Source organism: Leptidea sinapis, chromosome 3 (assembly GCF_905404315.1).
Source record: "Leptidea sinapis chromosome 3, ilLepSina1.1, whole genome shotgun sequence".
NCBI classification, from domain to species: Eukaryota; Metazoa; Arthropoda; class Insecta; order Lepidoptera; family Pieridae; genus Leptidea; species Leptidea sinapis.
This window is the reverse complement of record NC_066267.1, coordinates 14,527,788-14,546,064: the sequence shown is the minus strand read 5'-3', so window position 1 is coordinate 14,546,064 and position 18,277 is coordinate 14,527,788. Positions and strand designations below refer to the sequence as shown.

Below are 18,277 nucleotides of genomic sequence, written 5' to 3'. Positions count from 1 at the left end.
CCATCGATGGCAAAGGTGGGGTCCCTCATATCTGACTTGGCACTTGTCACCTCGACGTGGGTCAGAGGTTTGTCAATCATGGGGTCACTCAAAATCAGTGTTGTGCTCATTATGTATGTATGGACACAACTGAAAGTGAGTAGACTTCAGTTTTGGAAGACCAGTGCCACACAGAGCATTTAGTATTGTTTCTTTTCTTTTGTATTAAGTAGGTTAACTGTTTTTGTGTGAATGTGTCAGTTTTTCTTCCGATTTCATTTCATTTTATTTCAATTAGACAATGTCGTTTTCCACTTTAATTTAACGTTGAGCTAGGATGAGGTCGGAGTCTCACAGGAGAGCCCTTCTGCTGTATACTAAGAACATACGTGGCGGTGGTTCGTGCCAACATCTCTGCTAAAACCTATTTTGAGCTGCCAACCGTTGAGTCCAGTCGTGACCAAAAAAATGGTCATTTGTTGGCACTACGTTGTAGAATAACTTAGATTGTTGCAAATTACATAGCAATAAATCAATCTAATACGACGAGAAATTATAACGAACCTTGCTATTGAACCTTTTGCTTTGGCTGGTGGGTCTTTTCTCATGAGTGTATTTTGATGTAGGATAGTGCTTGTAATGAATTCATCAAAGTTCTTTAAAGTCATTCACAAATTAATTTTATATTTCGTAAGATTTTTAATTTCAATAGATTTAACGATACAATTTGTTGTATAAGCAAGTTTTTGTTTGTTTTCTTTACTTTATCCGTTTTCTTTCAATCAAATTTCTCAAAATCCTTTCTTATTAGATAGGTATCTTTTAACACTTCAATTAACCTTTCCAACAGACGAAATGAAATTATGAAATCACTGCAAATTCTATCGTTATGTCTTTTTTTGTTTTCTCAAGTAACTTTTGCAAACTGTAAAGAAATTACGACTTCTGATAGACAGATATTAGTCTAAGTCAGTATGTAAACTTTGTCAGCACTGACTTATCATCACTTTGTATCACTTTCTAAATCAGCCTTTACATTCTTGATTTCCAGAGTTTAACCTTCTAAGCTTCAACCCAAAATTTCTAATCCCTGATAATTAAGTTTGAATCTAAGGCCTGACATAAGGGTATTAACGTGGTATTATAATTTTACATGATGCGGAATAAGGAAGGATTTGCCTGAATTATGTTACGGTAAGCCTAAAGCCGTGAGTTATACGCGGGGTTTGATAATCCGTCAATTTATTACAACGAAGTATTTTGTGGAAATATAACATAATATTTCTACAATTCCACCCCAAAACATTCATACAGAGATACTATATGTGTATTAAATAGATTTTAATCAACATCGGCAACATATCGCAAGAGTTTGTTATGTTGATGAGTTGGACCATCCTTGCGGCGAGTGAAAAAATTAATATTTCAATTGTATTCAATTATAGTGTATTTGGGGCATAAAAACATAAATTATCACCAAATTTCGTGAAAAAAAATTTGTTTTGGAGAAGATAAAATATATTCTTTGTTTTTATGTGAAAAAATTGTAAATAAAAAATTTGTAGATGTTTTATTACCCACAACTTTGCGATTTGACTTTTTTCTATAGGACTTGCAGTTTGGCTGGAAATCGAGATAAACTGTTTTATACCTTAAAACATCCCACTCTTTTCCACTTCCCGCCCTCACCCGTAAAATATTTTTCCTTTCATTTTTGTTATATTCTCTTCCGTTTCCAATGGGGTCATCCTACAATTATTATTTTTTCACTTTATATCACTTTCAAAGGCTTCAGCACTGGTCTACTAGTTTTAGAAGTTTCTAAAAAATTACTGACATCTTCTTTCCCATTTTGGGAAAGGCAATAACTGCAATTTTTTTTTCTTTATCATACACAATTGTATTATTAATGATAGAAATATATCTTATTATATCTTAAATTGAATGGGTATGAATTGCTCTCAAGGATTTTTAATTACTTAAAGGAGCTTTAATTACTCATAATCAAATATAGTATAAATAATTATGAATTATTTTATAAGCAAAATGGTCAAATTGTAAGTAGAGGTAAGTTAATTATTATTATTAGAGTTATACTTTAATTCAGGCGAGGTGTCGCCCTTGAAGTTCATGTGTCACGCGGGGTCACAGAAAATCAGCGTTGCAGCACACTTGTGTTGAAACACATGCTGAGTGGCTCCTTTTTAAACACCACACCTTTTTATATTTGTATATATTTTTAAGTTTCTTCTTTTTGTGATTTGTGTGAGTGTTAAAATAAATGTTTTTTCTTTCTTTCTAATCAGTGAGTATTAACATAATATTATGTGGGTAAATTCTTCTGTTATTTATTTGAGTTCTCGTTGACAGGCTTCATCAGGCTCGCTTGAATGTCACTGCTTGTGGCGGTGACGTGTCGTTCCCTTCCCTAAAATATGGTCGAGGGAAGCGATGGCTGGCCCGTGCGTCATGCTCGTGAACGGGCGCTACTTGTGGTGGCACGATGATCCTGTAACCAGAAACTCTACTTCATGTTTTTAAAATTAAAGTTATTGTATTTTTTATAATCGCTAAGAAAAGGCTCCCAAAATACCTATATTTATTTACAGTGTGTGTGGATTGATGCATTTACTATACTCACTTTTTTTACTTAGTCGTCCAAGGCATTGACTATTTGACGTTTGAGTATTTTTGTTTCATCACTTTACATTTATTGTAACTGAAATGATTCCTATATGAATAAAGTGATTTTGATTTGATGCGAATTAAATTATACCACAGTTATAAAAATTAACATTAGATTCCCCGACGATTTGACCACAAGTGGTGTCCGTTCACTAGCATGACGCACGGACCAGCCATCGCTGCCTTAATCAAGCAATAGCAAGGGAACTCAACCAAATAACACAATAAACATAATACATTCGTAATAATATAAAGATGCCTGATTCCAGCCGCCGAATTCCACCTTCGTACGACACGCCACAAGTTAGGATATCATCCCCACCATCTGGATGTGTAGCGGTCCTCCACAGTGCGGTTTTCAAGGAGCTTTCTTCCACGTACTACAAAGCTATGGAATGAGCTTCCTTGTGCGGTGTTTCCGGGACGATACGACATGGGTACCTTCAAAAAAAGCGCGTACACCTTCCTTAAAGGCCGGCAACGCTCTTTTGATTTCTCTGGTGTTGCAAGAGAATGTAGGCGGCGGTGATCACTTAATACCAGGTGACCCGTACGCTCGTTTGTCCTCCTATTCCATAAAAAAAATTAAAGAATACTTAAAGAACCTTCTGTTTGAGAAGCTTCTTACTATAATTGTTTCGCAGAGTTATAATCAAATCTGGTGATAAATAGGAACAATAATATAATTCTGTACTCAGAATTATGTTAATTATTAAATTATAAATATTTCAGCCGGTAATGCCGATAATTACTTGATTTATCACAGCACTGTGATTCTCACTTATATTGTTAACGACCAATTAAATACCCAGCTGTAGTAGCGAGATCGTTGTAATTTAATTGCTTAATGGATTCTGTTAATTGTAAACTGATTGTTTTAATGTTCCTCCTACATAACAAACGAATAAATTCAAATATTCAATGAATAATGTAGGCGGGTATATGAGATATTAGTTACTTTCAGTTTTTGTTGACATAGAAGGGCTGATGTCAAATTGATACCACGGCAATTCCGAATTCGCTTTATGATACTCTGCCTGGTATTCTCTTGCCCATGACAGCTGGATCACGTGATTGGCCTAAGATGACATATAATCAGATCTCAAGCTATTTTCGAGTCGAACAATACTATAGACTTACGGCCAAATATACTATCTACAGATAGAGATAAGTTACTAACATCTACTGTCAGTAATTAGTGGTCAATAATCTGAAGCTGTCCTAATATACCCGATAAGTCATTCTTGTCGCCTTATATTGGGACGCGTGAATTGAAATTTCCATACAAACTTCTAACGATGGTAAGCTATATTATGTCGTCCCATTGACAGACAGCGTGGACGGATAAGGTGAGTTACCGTTGATTAGTTTATTGGGACAGAAAAGTCAACGATAGTTACGATTTTTATCTCAAGAAAGAGATAGACTGAATATTGGGAACGGCCGTTAGCAATAGATGTGAATCACAATAGTGATGAAAGGGTGAGCTATTTGAGCTATTAGGATAGTATGACATATAATAATTAATACTATCTTTGTGCTGCAGAAGAGGGCTATTCGCGCGATTTATAACCTAGGTCCTAAAGAATCATTAAGAGAAAAATTTAAAGAAATAAACATTTTGACTTTTGCTTCTCAATACATTTTTGATAATGTTTTATATGTTCATAAGCACATTGAGGAATTTTCTAGAAACTGTGACATTCATAATGTTAACACGAGAAACAAACATAAACTTGCTATGCCTACTACTCGGTTGGGTCGAGTTAGTGCTTCTACAATATGATCCCAGAAAATGTACAAAACAAATGTGTTACGAAATTTAAAAGAATTGTTAAAAAACGTTTGTGTGGGAAAGGTTATTATAGCATAAACGATTTTCTTAATGACACCACGGACTGGGAATAAAGCGAACACCCTCAGGCTCTTTAATTATAAATGTTTATTGTACGATATTACATTGTAATCCATATTTTATATTAAAAAAAAAAAGCCCGCTGAGTTTCTTGCGCCCATTCTTCTCAGGTCTGAGGCAGTCTCTTTTGAATGGGTGGTAGATTTTGACGTTCAATAAGTGATTTTAAATCCTATTTTGAATAAAAATATTTGAATTTGAATTTGAATAAATAGTGACGTAGTCTTAGGCCATCATGGTAAGAGAATACCAGGCTAACTATATTATTATACTATAAATATAATAATGTCAATCAATCAGCTAAGTCTGTATATTTAAACTTAAATATTATTATTCCAAATAGGAATTAAAATTAGTTATTGAACGTCAAAAACTACCACACATTCGTAATACGAGTAGTATGCCTCAGACCTGAGAACAACGGGCGAAAGAACTAAGCGGGCTTTATTTTTAATTTTGTTACAATATTATAAAAATATGTAATATTGTACAATAAATATTTATAATACAAAAGCCTGAGGGAGTTCGCACCATTCCTAGTCTGTGGTATCATTAAGAAAATCATTTATGTTATAATAACCTTTACCACACAAACGTTTCTTAACAATTTTATTAAATTTCTTAACACAACTATACGTATATTTATAAACGTATAAAAAGAATTGTAACACGAGAAATTTATACATATAAGATGTTGTAAGTATTATAAATTGTAGCTGAAGTAATAAGGTAAGGAAAGTACCTTAAATGTCGAAGATAGGCTATTTTACTGAAAGAAGACTTTATGTTATTTTTAAAAGTTAGTAATTCTGCATTCAAAGATTTTCTAAAAATTTCTTGCCTTGCCTGGGAATCGAACCAACTTAAATAAAAAAAACACAATTACTTAATTGACTACTTTCGTTTGTTTTCGGTATTTTTTTTTGTAAATTAATTAATTAAATGCTCAAAATGTGATCCCTCTTGTCTTATGCAAATCGCCAATATTTTAATGAGTCCGATGCCTGTTGATTTTCTTATCATTTTATGGTGAATACTCGATATGATATGGCACAATTCTGTTTGTAACTCGCCCACGTATCCCCAAAAGAAGAAATCTAATGGTGTAAGGTCCGGGGATCTGGCCGGCCATCTACTCGGTCCATTCGTACCAATCCAAGTAGGAAAACATTCATTTTACTTTGTTCCTTTCTTTTAAAATACTATGTTACTTAAGAAGAGTTATTAGTTTTTGGTCATTCTTTCGATTGACATTATAAAAGTAGGGGTGTTTTTTTTTTACATTTCAGTCGGTTCGATTCCCAGACGAGGCAAGTAATTAATGGAAAATCTTTGAATGCAGAAGTACTAACTTTTAAAAATAACATAAAGTCTTCTTTCAGTAAAAGAGCCTATCTTCGATATTTAAGGTACTTTCCCTTCATGTCCCATAACTTTGGGACACCTGTATATCTGTACTTATTCTTTTGTATAGTAAGTATATTTTAATTGTCATATTTTTTATTTTAACTGTCAGATTTAAATTACTTTTGACTTTTACAATATTATGTTATTGTAATTAACAAATTCTTACCTTAAACAATTAATATGATTATGTAAGATGTAGAGTACCGTAGATGTAGTAGAGTAGATGTAAATGTAGAGATTCCTACCGATTTTTCTCAACGTAAGAGGATTTACAAATATTTTTTACAAATTGAATTACTTCATGAACAAGAAGTTTTACTATTTATTTATTTATTTATTTAGAAGACTTACACCTATTTATAACTTTGTTGACATCTATTTGTATAACTAAAAGCCATTCACTAGTTTTCACATATATGATTCTAATTATTTTTTAAAATTACTAGAGAGTTACGCTATCTTATAATCTATTACGTTAATAATATGTATAGAATTAGTACTATATTATAATAACTACATTTTAAAATTACCAGCAAGAAGTTTACATTAATGTAAGCTTGCTGGTAACTTTAATTACAGTAAATAATAGTATAATTAAAGTTTACATTGATTTTGTTGAATACTTTGAATACTTAGGGGAGAAAGCATGATTTGGTCATCAGATGCCGAATTGCACCAGGTTTAGTAGAAAATGTGTCAATTTCGGGATAAGCATTTACAAGTTCATTAAATTTGATACGTATATGGACGAAGAAGGAATTACGGCGATAGAAAGTTTTAAAAATGGGGATATGAAAGGTATGGGACGCTGCTTGTTTTTAGGAACACATAACATAATTTGACTTAGTAAAGGGACTACCATACTACTATAGACTCTATAGAGTCATAGTAAAACTTCTTTTTTCTTCTTTACATAGGTAAAAAGGAATATTAATAGAATCACCTTTTTATTTATTATTTAATCTAATAAAAGTGATCATTGATAATATTAATAATTTTCTATTGTTTCAGAAATGTGATGAGAGATGGCACTCCGCATAACGTGGCAATCAACATGTTTTGGATTCTTCCTGAAGGCGGACACGAAGATTTGAAGCAAAATGAATGAGAACAGCTGATAAAATGGAGCACACACACACTTCTCCGACAAGTGTGAGTTCATATTTTAAAAAATATGACATTGTTGAATTTTAGACCTTTAGTAATTAAAATCAAAGCTTTTCACGTTTTCAACTCTTAGTCTTTTTATGAAAGAGGAGGGCAAGCGGGCATACTTGTCACCCGATGTTAAGTAATCACCACCGCCTACATTCACTAGCAACACCAGAGGAATTACAATCGCATTGTTTGAAGGTCGTATCGTCCTGGAAACACACAAGAAAGCTCATTCCACGCCTTGATTGTGTAGAAAACCGCACTGTGGAGGAATACCCCACATCCAATTATTTTTGTTTTTTTTTATGGAATGGGAGGACAAACGCGCGTACGTGTCACCTGTTGTTAGGTGATCACCGCCGCCCACAATCTCTTGCAACACCAGAGGAATCACAGGAGCTTTGCCGGCCTTTAAAGAAGGTGAACGCGCGTTTTTGAAGGTACCCATGTCGTATCGTCCCGGAAACACCGCACAAGGAAGCTCATTCCACAGCTTTGTAGTACGTGGAAGAAAGCTCCTTGAAAACCGCAGTGTGGAGGACCGCCATAAATCCAGATGGTGGGGATGATATTTTAATTAGTCGCGTGTCGTGCGAAGGTGAAATTTGGAAACACTCCTTGTGATAAATGCCTTTTTATTGGTTTATTCGTTCGAAACACAGAGTGGTCGTGGTTTTCAATAAGTTTCGGGCACACCTTAAAAAACTTTGCCGTCTCTCTTCTAGATTTCATTCGAGAGTATTGGTGTACGGGCAGCCAATTTTCATTTTTTTTTCTATGTTTTAGTATGGTAAGATTAGTTATATACATATATACTTTCCTTCCACTAAACGGATGGACAAAGTTCTCTTCCTATCTGGATTATCTGCTTAAATATATGATTTATTATTATATTAATAATTTTCAATGAAAATCCATTTCATCAATTCATCATTTGAATTTAATTATCAGTGGATGTACAATAAATAGGACTGAATCATCTCCATTTACAGTTGAATGATTTAATCAGGTTCAATAAAGCTTTGAAATTATAGACGGACTATTCTGTCTGTATATATCAACCCATTGAAAATTAATATATCCTTTATTACACAAATTTAAGCAGCTGGCTCCGTGTAACTAGAATATATTTCTTAAAAGCGTTTATTCACGCAGGATAACGTATTAAGTTTGTCCACATTGTATCTACAAATTAATCTTTATTTGATATTTTTGTAAGTAGCTTCGTTAACATGAAATCTATAAGACACAAGTAAAGTTATGTGACATTTTAATACCTTCTAGTAAAAATGTTACTCTTAACCTTAAATTCTCCGCTACCTACGTACACAACAGAAAATAATTACATTTATGAATAAGCGTGACATTTGGCTAGCCTAATTGAAAAAAGTTTATAAATAATTATCATTGGGATTGGATTAAATCAAAATTATTTTAATATTAATTCATTCCGAAGTGCTAACCTCAACTGCTCTACTCGCAATCACGAAGTGATCACCGGCAAACGTCCCCTGCCCTCTCCGCACCGCCTCTTCCCCACTTGTGTTGCGAAAATGTTCTACATATACATCTATTTTATCATTTTTATTATATTTATTTTAGTTCTACTTAAATTTGGACGCCAACAATGGAATAGGCAACCTCCCATGGACAACCGCAACACCAGAACTCAAGAGATGCGATGCCGGATTGGGAATATGCTCTAATTTTGATTTTTTTTTATGGAAATAAGGGACGAGACGAGCAGGCCATTCAGCTGATGGTGATTGAAACGCCATGCCCATTACTATGCAGTGCCACTCAAGATTCTTGAAAAAAAATCTGAGTTGCGAACCGTCACCTTGAGACATTTGATATTAAGTCTCATTTGCAAACACGGTAATGTTCACACATTACTGCTTCACGACAGAAATCGGTGCCGTTGTGGTACCCATAATCTAGCCGGCATCCTCTGCAAAGGAGCCTCCCACTGGTAGATCTATCTATCTATCTACCGGTTCAAGAAAACTGTAGCCGGTAATCGGTTCCACAGAGTGTCTGAGGGAGGCAACAAATTCCTCGGAATGTATGGTTATACAATGCTAGATGTCAACATGATGTGGGTAGAATTTCGCATTTTGACTTAATATGCTGTGATGGAATTCGGATACCTCTTCTGAGCACTCCCCGTGATATATGCGGTAAAAGATGCAGGAAGAATCCATCTCTACGCAACGCCTTACAATCAAGTACTTACCATACCTAATAAAAATATTATGATCTCAAATGCCTATCGTAGTTTTTCCCTCCTACACCATCAATCATTACTAAAAGGGTTGGTTTTACTTTTGTTGTGCACACTTAAGGAACCCACTTAAAGCAAAAATACACTAACAGTCATTACAATAACATCTCTAGTATGCTTTCTTTTCAATTACTAAAATTCTAGAAAACTCTCACCTTGGGAAACTTTACGGATTGAGTTTTTGTGACTCTGTGATACCGAGTACTTTCAAGTAATTTGCTATTCTGTTGTCAACGCTTTTTATCATTTCCTCATTGAATATAATATCATCTAAATATATATAAGTTTCAGTATAATATGTAACCAAAACAAAGCATTTCATATCAGCTACCTATTTGATAAATTGTCTGTATCACAAACGATTTGGGCAAATTAGGTGCACATTTATGCCCGCATGTTTTGATTCTCAATCATTGTATACCCATATCAATTTTACCTTTTTCCTTACACAACCAATTTATCATTTTGTATAGAGCCGGCTGTATTTTGACAATGCGTTGAGTTGATAAATGTCATACGATATGATTGAACGTGGATTGACCAAACAATAAATAGGAAAGATTATTTACTGGGAAGTGAGAGTTAGCCATTCCTGATGAGGAATGAACACACCTGAGTCGTGGAATCGAATTTCCCTGAGTGATACAAAGTGTTTTCTACTACACCTACGAGGAAAATATATTATTTTTTTCAAATAATGACATCCTGGAGGATTGCTGGCAAGTCAAATTAGTAATGCTCTGTGTTAAATCGTATTTTACCAGGGGAATTTGACAGCTTTGTCGATGTTGACTAAGTTTAATATTGTGCAGCCACAGATCAAGTCAAATTTAACAGGATACTTTTTAATAAAGGTGTGAAAGACAGCCCCTGTGCAGAGGCTGCCTAGTAGTAAAAATTGGCCGTCCATGTTCTGCTGGATTGTAGAGAGATGGCAAAATAGAGGGTGACAGCATTTGAGCTCACCAGGCATTCTTCGTAAAGTTCCCATAAACTTCAAGAAGTTGGGTGACTTCCTGGATGTGGTAGACTATTTGAATACATCATCTACTGTTCTAAATACGACCTCGAATTGCAGAGACCACCCATGTGAAGATGAAGAACAAGTACTAGATTACTTTAAACGGAACTTAAATAGCTAAATCACATAGTAGCCTATTATACAAATCGAAAAACAAAAAACAGAAAAATTAAAACAATCCGACACGTTGTATTCCTTCCCGTTTACTTTCCACAATTTCGTTATGATTGGAAAAGTTTTGGAAGAGGAAATAGTTGAGAAATAAATCCTGATATTTGAAATGATACTCTTAAACGGGGCTACATTTGTCCTTATCGCACCAATTATTAGTCCACCCAGCGCGACAGAAATATTGTTGTAATTTATTTTAAAATTCATTAAGCTGAAAAGGGGACCTTTTGGGGACCAATGGAAAATAAAATAAAGATATAATAAGAGTTCATTAAAAAAATAAAATAATTAAGAAAGGAAAACATTTTTTTTATGGAATAGGAGGACAAACGAGCGTAAGGGTCACCTGGTGTTAAGTGATCACCGCCGCCCACATTCCCTTGCAACACCAGAGGAATCACAAGAGCATTGCCTGCCTTAAATATAAATTAATTCAGATTTTTATTTGATTATCTATGTATAAGCACAAACAAGGCGTTGAATTAATGAGAAAGCTTAAAATCGTTGAGTTTGGGTCTCTAGGTGGTTTGAATCAAAAGCCGTTTAGGTTCAAATATATTCCATAGTAGTTAGTTACACTGAAAATGATGATTTTTTCACTAGAACGTGAAAAAATAACAGCAGACATATGAGTTATCATTGTCGTTAATAAAGCTGTTGTATTCAATTATCAATAATATCCGGACGACCGAGCCTTGCTCGGTTTTTCAAGAATGTACAAAACTTGATAAAAAACACTAATAGGACATCTGGATTTTAACCGGATCTTCTGCTTTCTGGATCACCCAATGTCCCGTCTGAGCTATTATACTCTTGTACATAGACACGGATAAAACTATTTTTTTTAAATTGAAACCTAGCCAGAACGATTTATCGCCCCCGAAATTCACTGTATATAAAATTTTATGAAAATCATCGGAGCCGTTTCCGAGATTCTGATTATATATATATATACACAAGAATTGCTTGTTTAAAGATATAAGATTTTTTAAACAACAGTTAAATAAAGTAATACAAGCTCAGGTTTCAGAAATTTTATTTATCTCAAAAAGAATCAAAAAATTCACTTACTGGGGTAATAACTATTCTATGCTACAAAAATTAATTATTAGAACATAAATTAATAACAAAATAACATCTACTATCTAAGTGATTGAAATTTTTCTTTAAAAATCAAAATTATTTACCAAAATGACACAATTTAGTTATCTGAGTTTTCGAAAAATCCTTTTAAATACTACTAAGCTTGAGTTGGCTGATAACTTTTTGCTCTTAATAGTGATTTTCATTATTATAACACTAGAAATAAGGGATTGCTTGTAACTAATTCTAGTAGCCTTCATAAGATGCATAGCTTTAAGGGTAAATGTATACACTTCTATAATAAAGTCCCAGCCACTGTTCAGGCATTATCTATAAATTAATTTAAATGTTTTATAAAAAAATGGCTCTGTTGTAAATCCTATTACTCCACAGCTGAATATCTAAATGATCGGACAGCCTGGGACTAGATTGTGATTATTTTATAGCGATAGAAATGACTGTACAATATTGTATATTTTCATTGAAAAGAGCTCAAAACAAGAATGCTGGGAGAGTTTCTTGCGCCGCTTCATCTCTCTCAGAGCGCCATTTGTTTCCGAAGCGGTAGTAGTATCTAGTATATTAGAAATGACATCAAAAAGAATTCTAAAGGAATAAATTTTGAGGAAATAAATGCCTTTTATGCCTTTTTACTCCAATTTACTAAGTATATTAGATACATCATGTTTTCAATTAATTAATTGTACATGGTTTCAGCGGGTACTCGATGCTTACATTCAATATTACCAAGCAATTGAAATTTATGTAAACCGCAGCCTAAAATTAACCGTGGAGAGTGATGAGTGTGTATTCACTTAGAATGTGTTTTAATCAACCAAACAGCGGTTTGATATTGCTACATCTGCTTTGATTTAGGTACTAATTGTATCTCCCTCGTTGTTTTGATTTATATATTGTGTATATGTTGTGTATCGACTAGTTTAGTTATTTTAATGTTTTGGTATGTTTCATAATATAACCTAATTAATTACACAAATAAAACTGAACTTTTTTATATGAACGACCTGGGACTCGAACTCTCAGGTTGTGGCTTCATTCATTCAGAGTTGAACAAAGCATACAAGATTTTATGACGATCCGTCACTCGAACGGTTGGCTCAGTTGGAAAGAGCGCTCGCGCGAAACCAAAGAGTTCATAAGTTTTATTTGTATATTTTAACGTTATGTTGTTATTTAAATAAAACACTGTATAAGGGATTAAAACGTGTGTAATTGTAACTGTGGAGTTACATTCGTTTTTGCCTAAAAGTTACATTATAATTATTATTTTAGCTAACCCGAGAAAACGTGCTCTGAAAATGTCACGAAACGGTGGGTGTGTTAAAATAATAACAAAAATGTAACTCTTACGCAAAAAGTAATCTAAAGACACAGTTACAAATATTACACGCGTTTAAGAAAATATTTTGTTTGTATTGTTTGTTTTTTTTTTCGAGAGGAGTAAAATACATTTACGTATTGAAGACCCCGAAACGGGGCCCATATGTCGGGCTCGGGTGTAAACACCCCCTACCGACTAAAGACCTCCTCTGTGCTTGATAGCCTGATAGCCCTGAAGGCTTTTACAGTGAAGCCGGGCGGGGGCCTTGGAGGCCGAAAATGTAGCTCCCAGGCGCGAGGCGTCCAGAAAGAGACTCGAACCTCGGACCGCCTACTCACTAGGCTGGATGGAGAGAAGATCACTAACGATCTAATATATCTGTTAGTCCCTGTATGTATTGTATTGTGAATAATTGATATGATAAAATTAAATGTTTTTGTTGAAATTATTAAGTAAGATTAATTTATATATTCAAGAAAATGTGCAATGATTACAAGAACATTATAATCGCAAACTTTTTTAATAATTATGTACATCTCTGAATAAAATATCTTCATCACAGTCACTATAAGAACTCATTATTTCAAATCTATATTATATATATAATGAAAATAGGCTTTTGTTTGAGGCTCTTTCACGCCTAAACCACTGATCGTATCGACATTCAATGCGAAATTTATCCTAGATGGTTTATAACTACTTATTTTTTTAATTCCAACGTTCCTTCCTTTTAAAATTCACTTAGCGACGCGGGCGGTAACGGCTAGTATCTAATATATAGTATAAAATATTTTCCTATAAACAATTTGTATAGAAATTTTTTTATCAAAAACCTCCGTCCATTTGAATGCAAAAATTACTAGGGCCAAAAAAATTACATTCCGCACGCTAATAACTGTGCTAAAGACAAATGAAAAAGTAAATTTTTTGAGCATTACACATTATGTTACACGTGCATGCATAGTACTTTGTCTTGTACGTTTGTATTGGTTGCCTATTAGCATATTTTTACTGAAACACAGATATCTTTATAAGAGCTAAAATAAGTTTTAAAAATTGTAAAGGAAAACTTGACTAGTCGCCTTGCAAGCGGCCAAAATTCAAAGTGAGAAATCGTGTGAAAATTTCTCTGAAAGTTTTCGAGATATCGTGTGAAACATTGGCTGAAACTTTCAAAGTTCGTGCCTTAGTATTTCCTCCTAATGTAATATTATTATGTAATAAATCTAGAGTAGTTTTCCTCTCTTCGATCATCAATCATAGTTTTGCCATACTTTTGGAATCCATTTGGATCGAGATTACAATTACTTTGACAAGCCAGGTCTTCCGGTGCTCTGCTATGTGAGTGCCCTGAGGGTTGTTGGTTTAACCCGCTGGAAAATATATGGTTTTTCCACGTTGAGGTATTGATATTGTGTTTTAATCTGGAAGGCAAAGCCAAATTGGCTTCAAAGAAACTGGGCGTCATTAATAGAGCACGGCAATACTTCAAGCCGGCCCACATACTAGCGCTCTACAAAGCGCAGGTCCGGCCACACATGGAGTATTGCTGTCATCTCTGGTCTGGCGCACCCCAGTATCAGCTCGATCCATTTGACCGCGTGCAACGCAGAGCAGCTTGAATTGTCGGGGACCCAGTGCTCTGTGAACGGCTGGATCACTCGGCGTTGCGTAGAGACGTCGCTTCATTGTGTATCTTCTACCGCATTTATCACGGGGAGTGTTCCGAAGAGCTGTTTAACCTGATTCCTGCCGCCGAATTCCACCTTCGCACGACACGCCACAAGTAAGGATATCATCCTCACCATCTGGATGTGTGGCGGTCCTCCACAGTGCGGTTTTCAAGGAGCTTTCTTCCACGTACTACAAAGCTGTGGAATGAGCTTCCTTGTGAGGTGTTTCAGGGACGATACGACATGAGTACCTTCAAAAAAAGCGCGTACACCTTCCTTAAAGGCCGGCAACGCTCCTGTGATTCCTCTGGTGTTGCAAGAGATTGTGGGCGGCGGTGATCACTTAACAACAGGTGACCCGTACGCTCGTTTGTCCTCCTATTCCATAAAAATAAATCCAACTATAAGCAGGGCGCTACTGCCTAGAATATATTCGCATATCTATATGACGAGGAAAGAACCTCTGTACAGTTTTCAAAACGGGTGGCGTCACAATTGTTGACTTGCTGGTGACCACTCTTAATTGGACCATGGAAAAAAAATTACAACGAGTATTTCATCACCTTCGTATATTCCACAGGCAGCGTGACGACGTCCCAAAGAGATCCGTACCGTACGACAGCTCGAGCACGAATACCTCGAGGTTCGAGTGTGAGACAAATCTCAGCGGAATAAACACTTGAGAACGGGATCAACAAATTATTTTATTGTTATAAATAATGTGTCTGGAAGATTTGTTAATGAATTTATAGATGGTTTTCATGACACGATGGCCATGACAATTATAACAGCAACCTAATTATTAGTTGGAGATGACTGCTTCTTGCGAAACTTTTGATACAATTTGCTATATACTAACCTAGTTCATAAAAACATAATAACTGATACGTTCATTAGCATAATATATTGAGGTTTTTCTGAAACAACTAAATAAAATATACATAAACACACAAACAACCATATCTTCCTGTGGTGTAGGCGGATATTACAGACTTCGAATTGCCATGATTCTAACATATTCTCTGGATTCCTATTTCATTGATCTCTCGTTTTGCCCCATGAATTTGTGTAAGCAAACTACTTCTCTTTCTCTGTGAAAACATTAACATTCCTCTCTTATTTCATTGTTTCTGAATAAAATTCTATAGTGAATACCATTTAGTCTTCAAATTATATGATTTCATCCATTTAGATTTCTTCAGTTTTTCTCAAAGCATTTTATCTCGAATATCTACTTAATAAATTGGCAGTGTTACAAACGATTTGGGGACATTAAGTGAAAAGTTACGCCGACATATTTTGATTCACAACTGTTTATTTTTCGCTCTCTGAGTACCCTTATCAATTTTCCCATTCCCTAACGCGTAACCAATTTATCACATTGCATTGGGTCAGTTGTGTTCGTGTGGTAAATAAATGTCATAAGGTATGAATGAACAAATAATCCAGTAAACAAACCCTTTTGTTCTAATGTAATGTATGGAAAAACAAATTTCTTTCACAAATATAATTTGAAAACAAAAGCAAGGTGCGGTACTCGAACTTAAAAACATAACAAATTGTTTAGATTTGCAAGAACGACATCTCAAGTCAATTTCCTAATATGAAAATATTGTGGTTGAGCAGGTTATCAACTGTAAAGTAGATCCTGTAGATAAAACCACAATCTGAGAGTTGAACAAGATTTTATGACTATACGTCACTCGAACGGTTAGCACGGAATGTGAGAGGTTGTGGGTTCGAGTCCCGTTCATCATCGTTCGTCATCGTTCGTAAAATTTTGTTTTCAAATTTTATTTGTGTATTAATCTCAGAAGTGCGGGTTATCACTTTAAAAACATAACAAATTGTTTAAATTTCTTTCACTGTCTTTTGATGCTTCCGTAGCATGTTTTACCGGTGGGATTGATATCGTTTTCCTTGCATGGGCCGGGCCATCCCCAGAGTGGCACCAATTTTCTGTCATCAAGCATTAGTGTGTAAGCACCATTTGTATTATGTTTAGATCATGTATAAGTTAAGATAGACTGTGACAGCTATGAAAACGTCGCAAAAACGTTGACTGTTAACCTGTATTTTGTGCAATGAATGCACACTAACACAAAGTGACCTATAAATCAATGTTAATATAAGACATAGCTAGTCACGCACACTAAAGTAATAAAACTGGAATGTTTTCATCAATTGTCTAGCAGCAAGTGGCTCTAATGAGACTTAACATGTTATGTATCAAAGTGACAAGCGCAAATGGGCTGCCACCCAGAACTTTGAGTTTGTCATAAATCCTAAGCAACGATGAATTGTAATGTGCAATGCGTTCATCTATATCAGGCGAAATTCTTGCTCTTTTCATCAATTTGTCTCGTAAGAAATCAATAATTAGATTAGATTTAAGTTAAAATATAATGCCACCAGTCACCATAACATTTTTCAGCTAAAGGATATGAAGACAACTGTGTCAATATGTATTCAAAACATTTTGAAAATAAGGGACGAGAGGAGCTGGACGTTCAGCTGATGGTAATTGATACGCCTTGCCCATTACAATGCAGTGCCGCTCAAGATTATAGAAAATCCCAAAAATTCTGAGCGGCACTACAACTGCGCTCGTCACCTTGAGACGTAAGATGTCAAGTCACATTTGCCCAGTAATTTCACTAGCTGCGGCGATATTCACACCAAAATACAGTAATACTTTCACATTACTGCCTTACGGCGGAAATAGGCGCCGTTGTGGTACCCATAATCTAACCGGTATCCGGTGCAAAGAGCCTCCTACTGGTAAAACACGTCTTTTCATATGTTAAATATTTTATTTTCTACTTATAACATGTTATAAGAGTTGGTGCGGTATAATTTGCCTTAAATATATTATAAATGCAATAAACAAAACAGAAATGTCAGCAATTACTATGTTAAAATAGATATTGAGAAAATATCGGCAAATACAATATAAATAAACTTAATTAAACTATCTCTGTCTACGTTAAAGATCATAAAAGAATCTGTTACTATTATTTTCTTAAAGAAAAAGGCTTAGATGAATTTCAGAGAACTTATAAAAGCCTCTTAAATCATTCGTCTAAGATATATACTCCTTTTCGTGTAAGGATACGTAGGAAACTGAAGAGCGTATATACATATATTTCTTACTGTAAAACCTGAAAACTGTTTTAGCACTTTTATTTAATCTGAGTTAAACAGATGCCTGCGTTAGTCCTATTACTGATTTTTAAGAGCAGTATTAATCTAAGATCTTAGAGTTGTGTTAATGTATAGCTCATGTCTTATTTTACCTTTCTCAATGATAATTTAAAAAGGAATTACCTACTTCTGTAATTTTATGAGTGAAATTATATATGATAACTGAACCTTATATTTCTCTACTCATTCACTCTCCAATATTCCATTCAATGGATATTCAAATCAAATCAAATCAAAATAATTTTATTCATGTAGGTCCCGGAAATCATACTTATGAATGTCAAAAACATATTTTTCTTATTGAATCTACCGCTACTTCGTAAAGGGTTGAGCTAATGAGAAGAAGTAGCAAGAAACC

General features: G+C 34.6%; 1 protein-coding gene across 1 annotated transcript in view; it reads left to right on the top strand.

Moving 5' to 3' along the window:
• The window catches only part of LOC126979552 (dopamine receptor 1-like), a 98,814-nt gene that overhangs the window by 64,951 nt on the left and 15,586 nt on the right, over positions 1-18,277 (top strand). The window contains exon 2 of the mRNA XM_050828914.1: positions 6,998-7,138. Within this exon, the coding sequence (XP_050684871.1) occupies positions 7,091-7,138 (48 nt within the window). The 5' untranslated portion in view covers positions 6,998-7,090. The remainder of the gene's footprint in view (positions 1-6,997; positions 7,139-18,277) is intronic.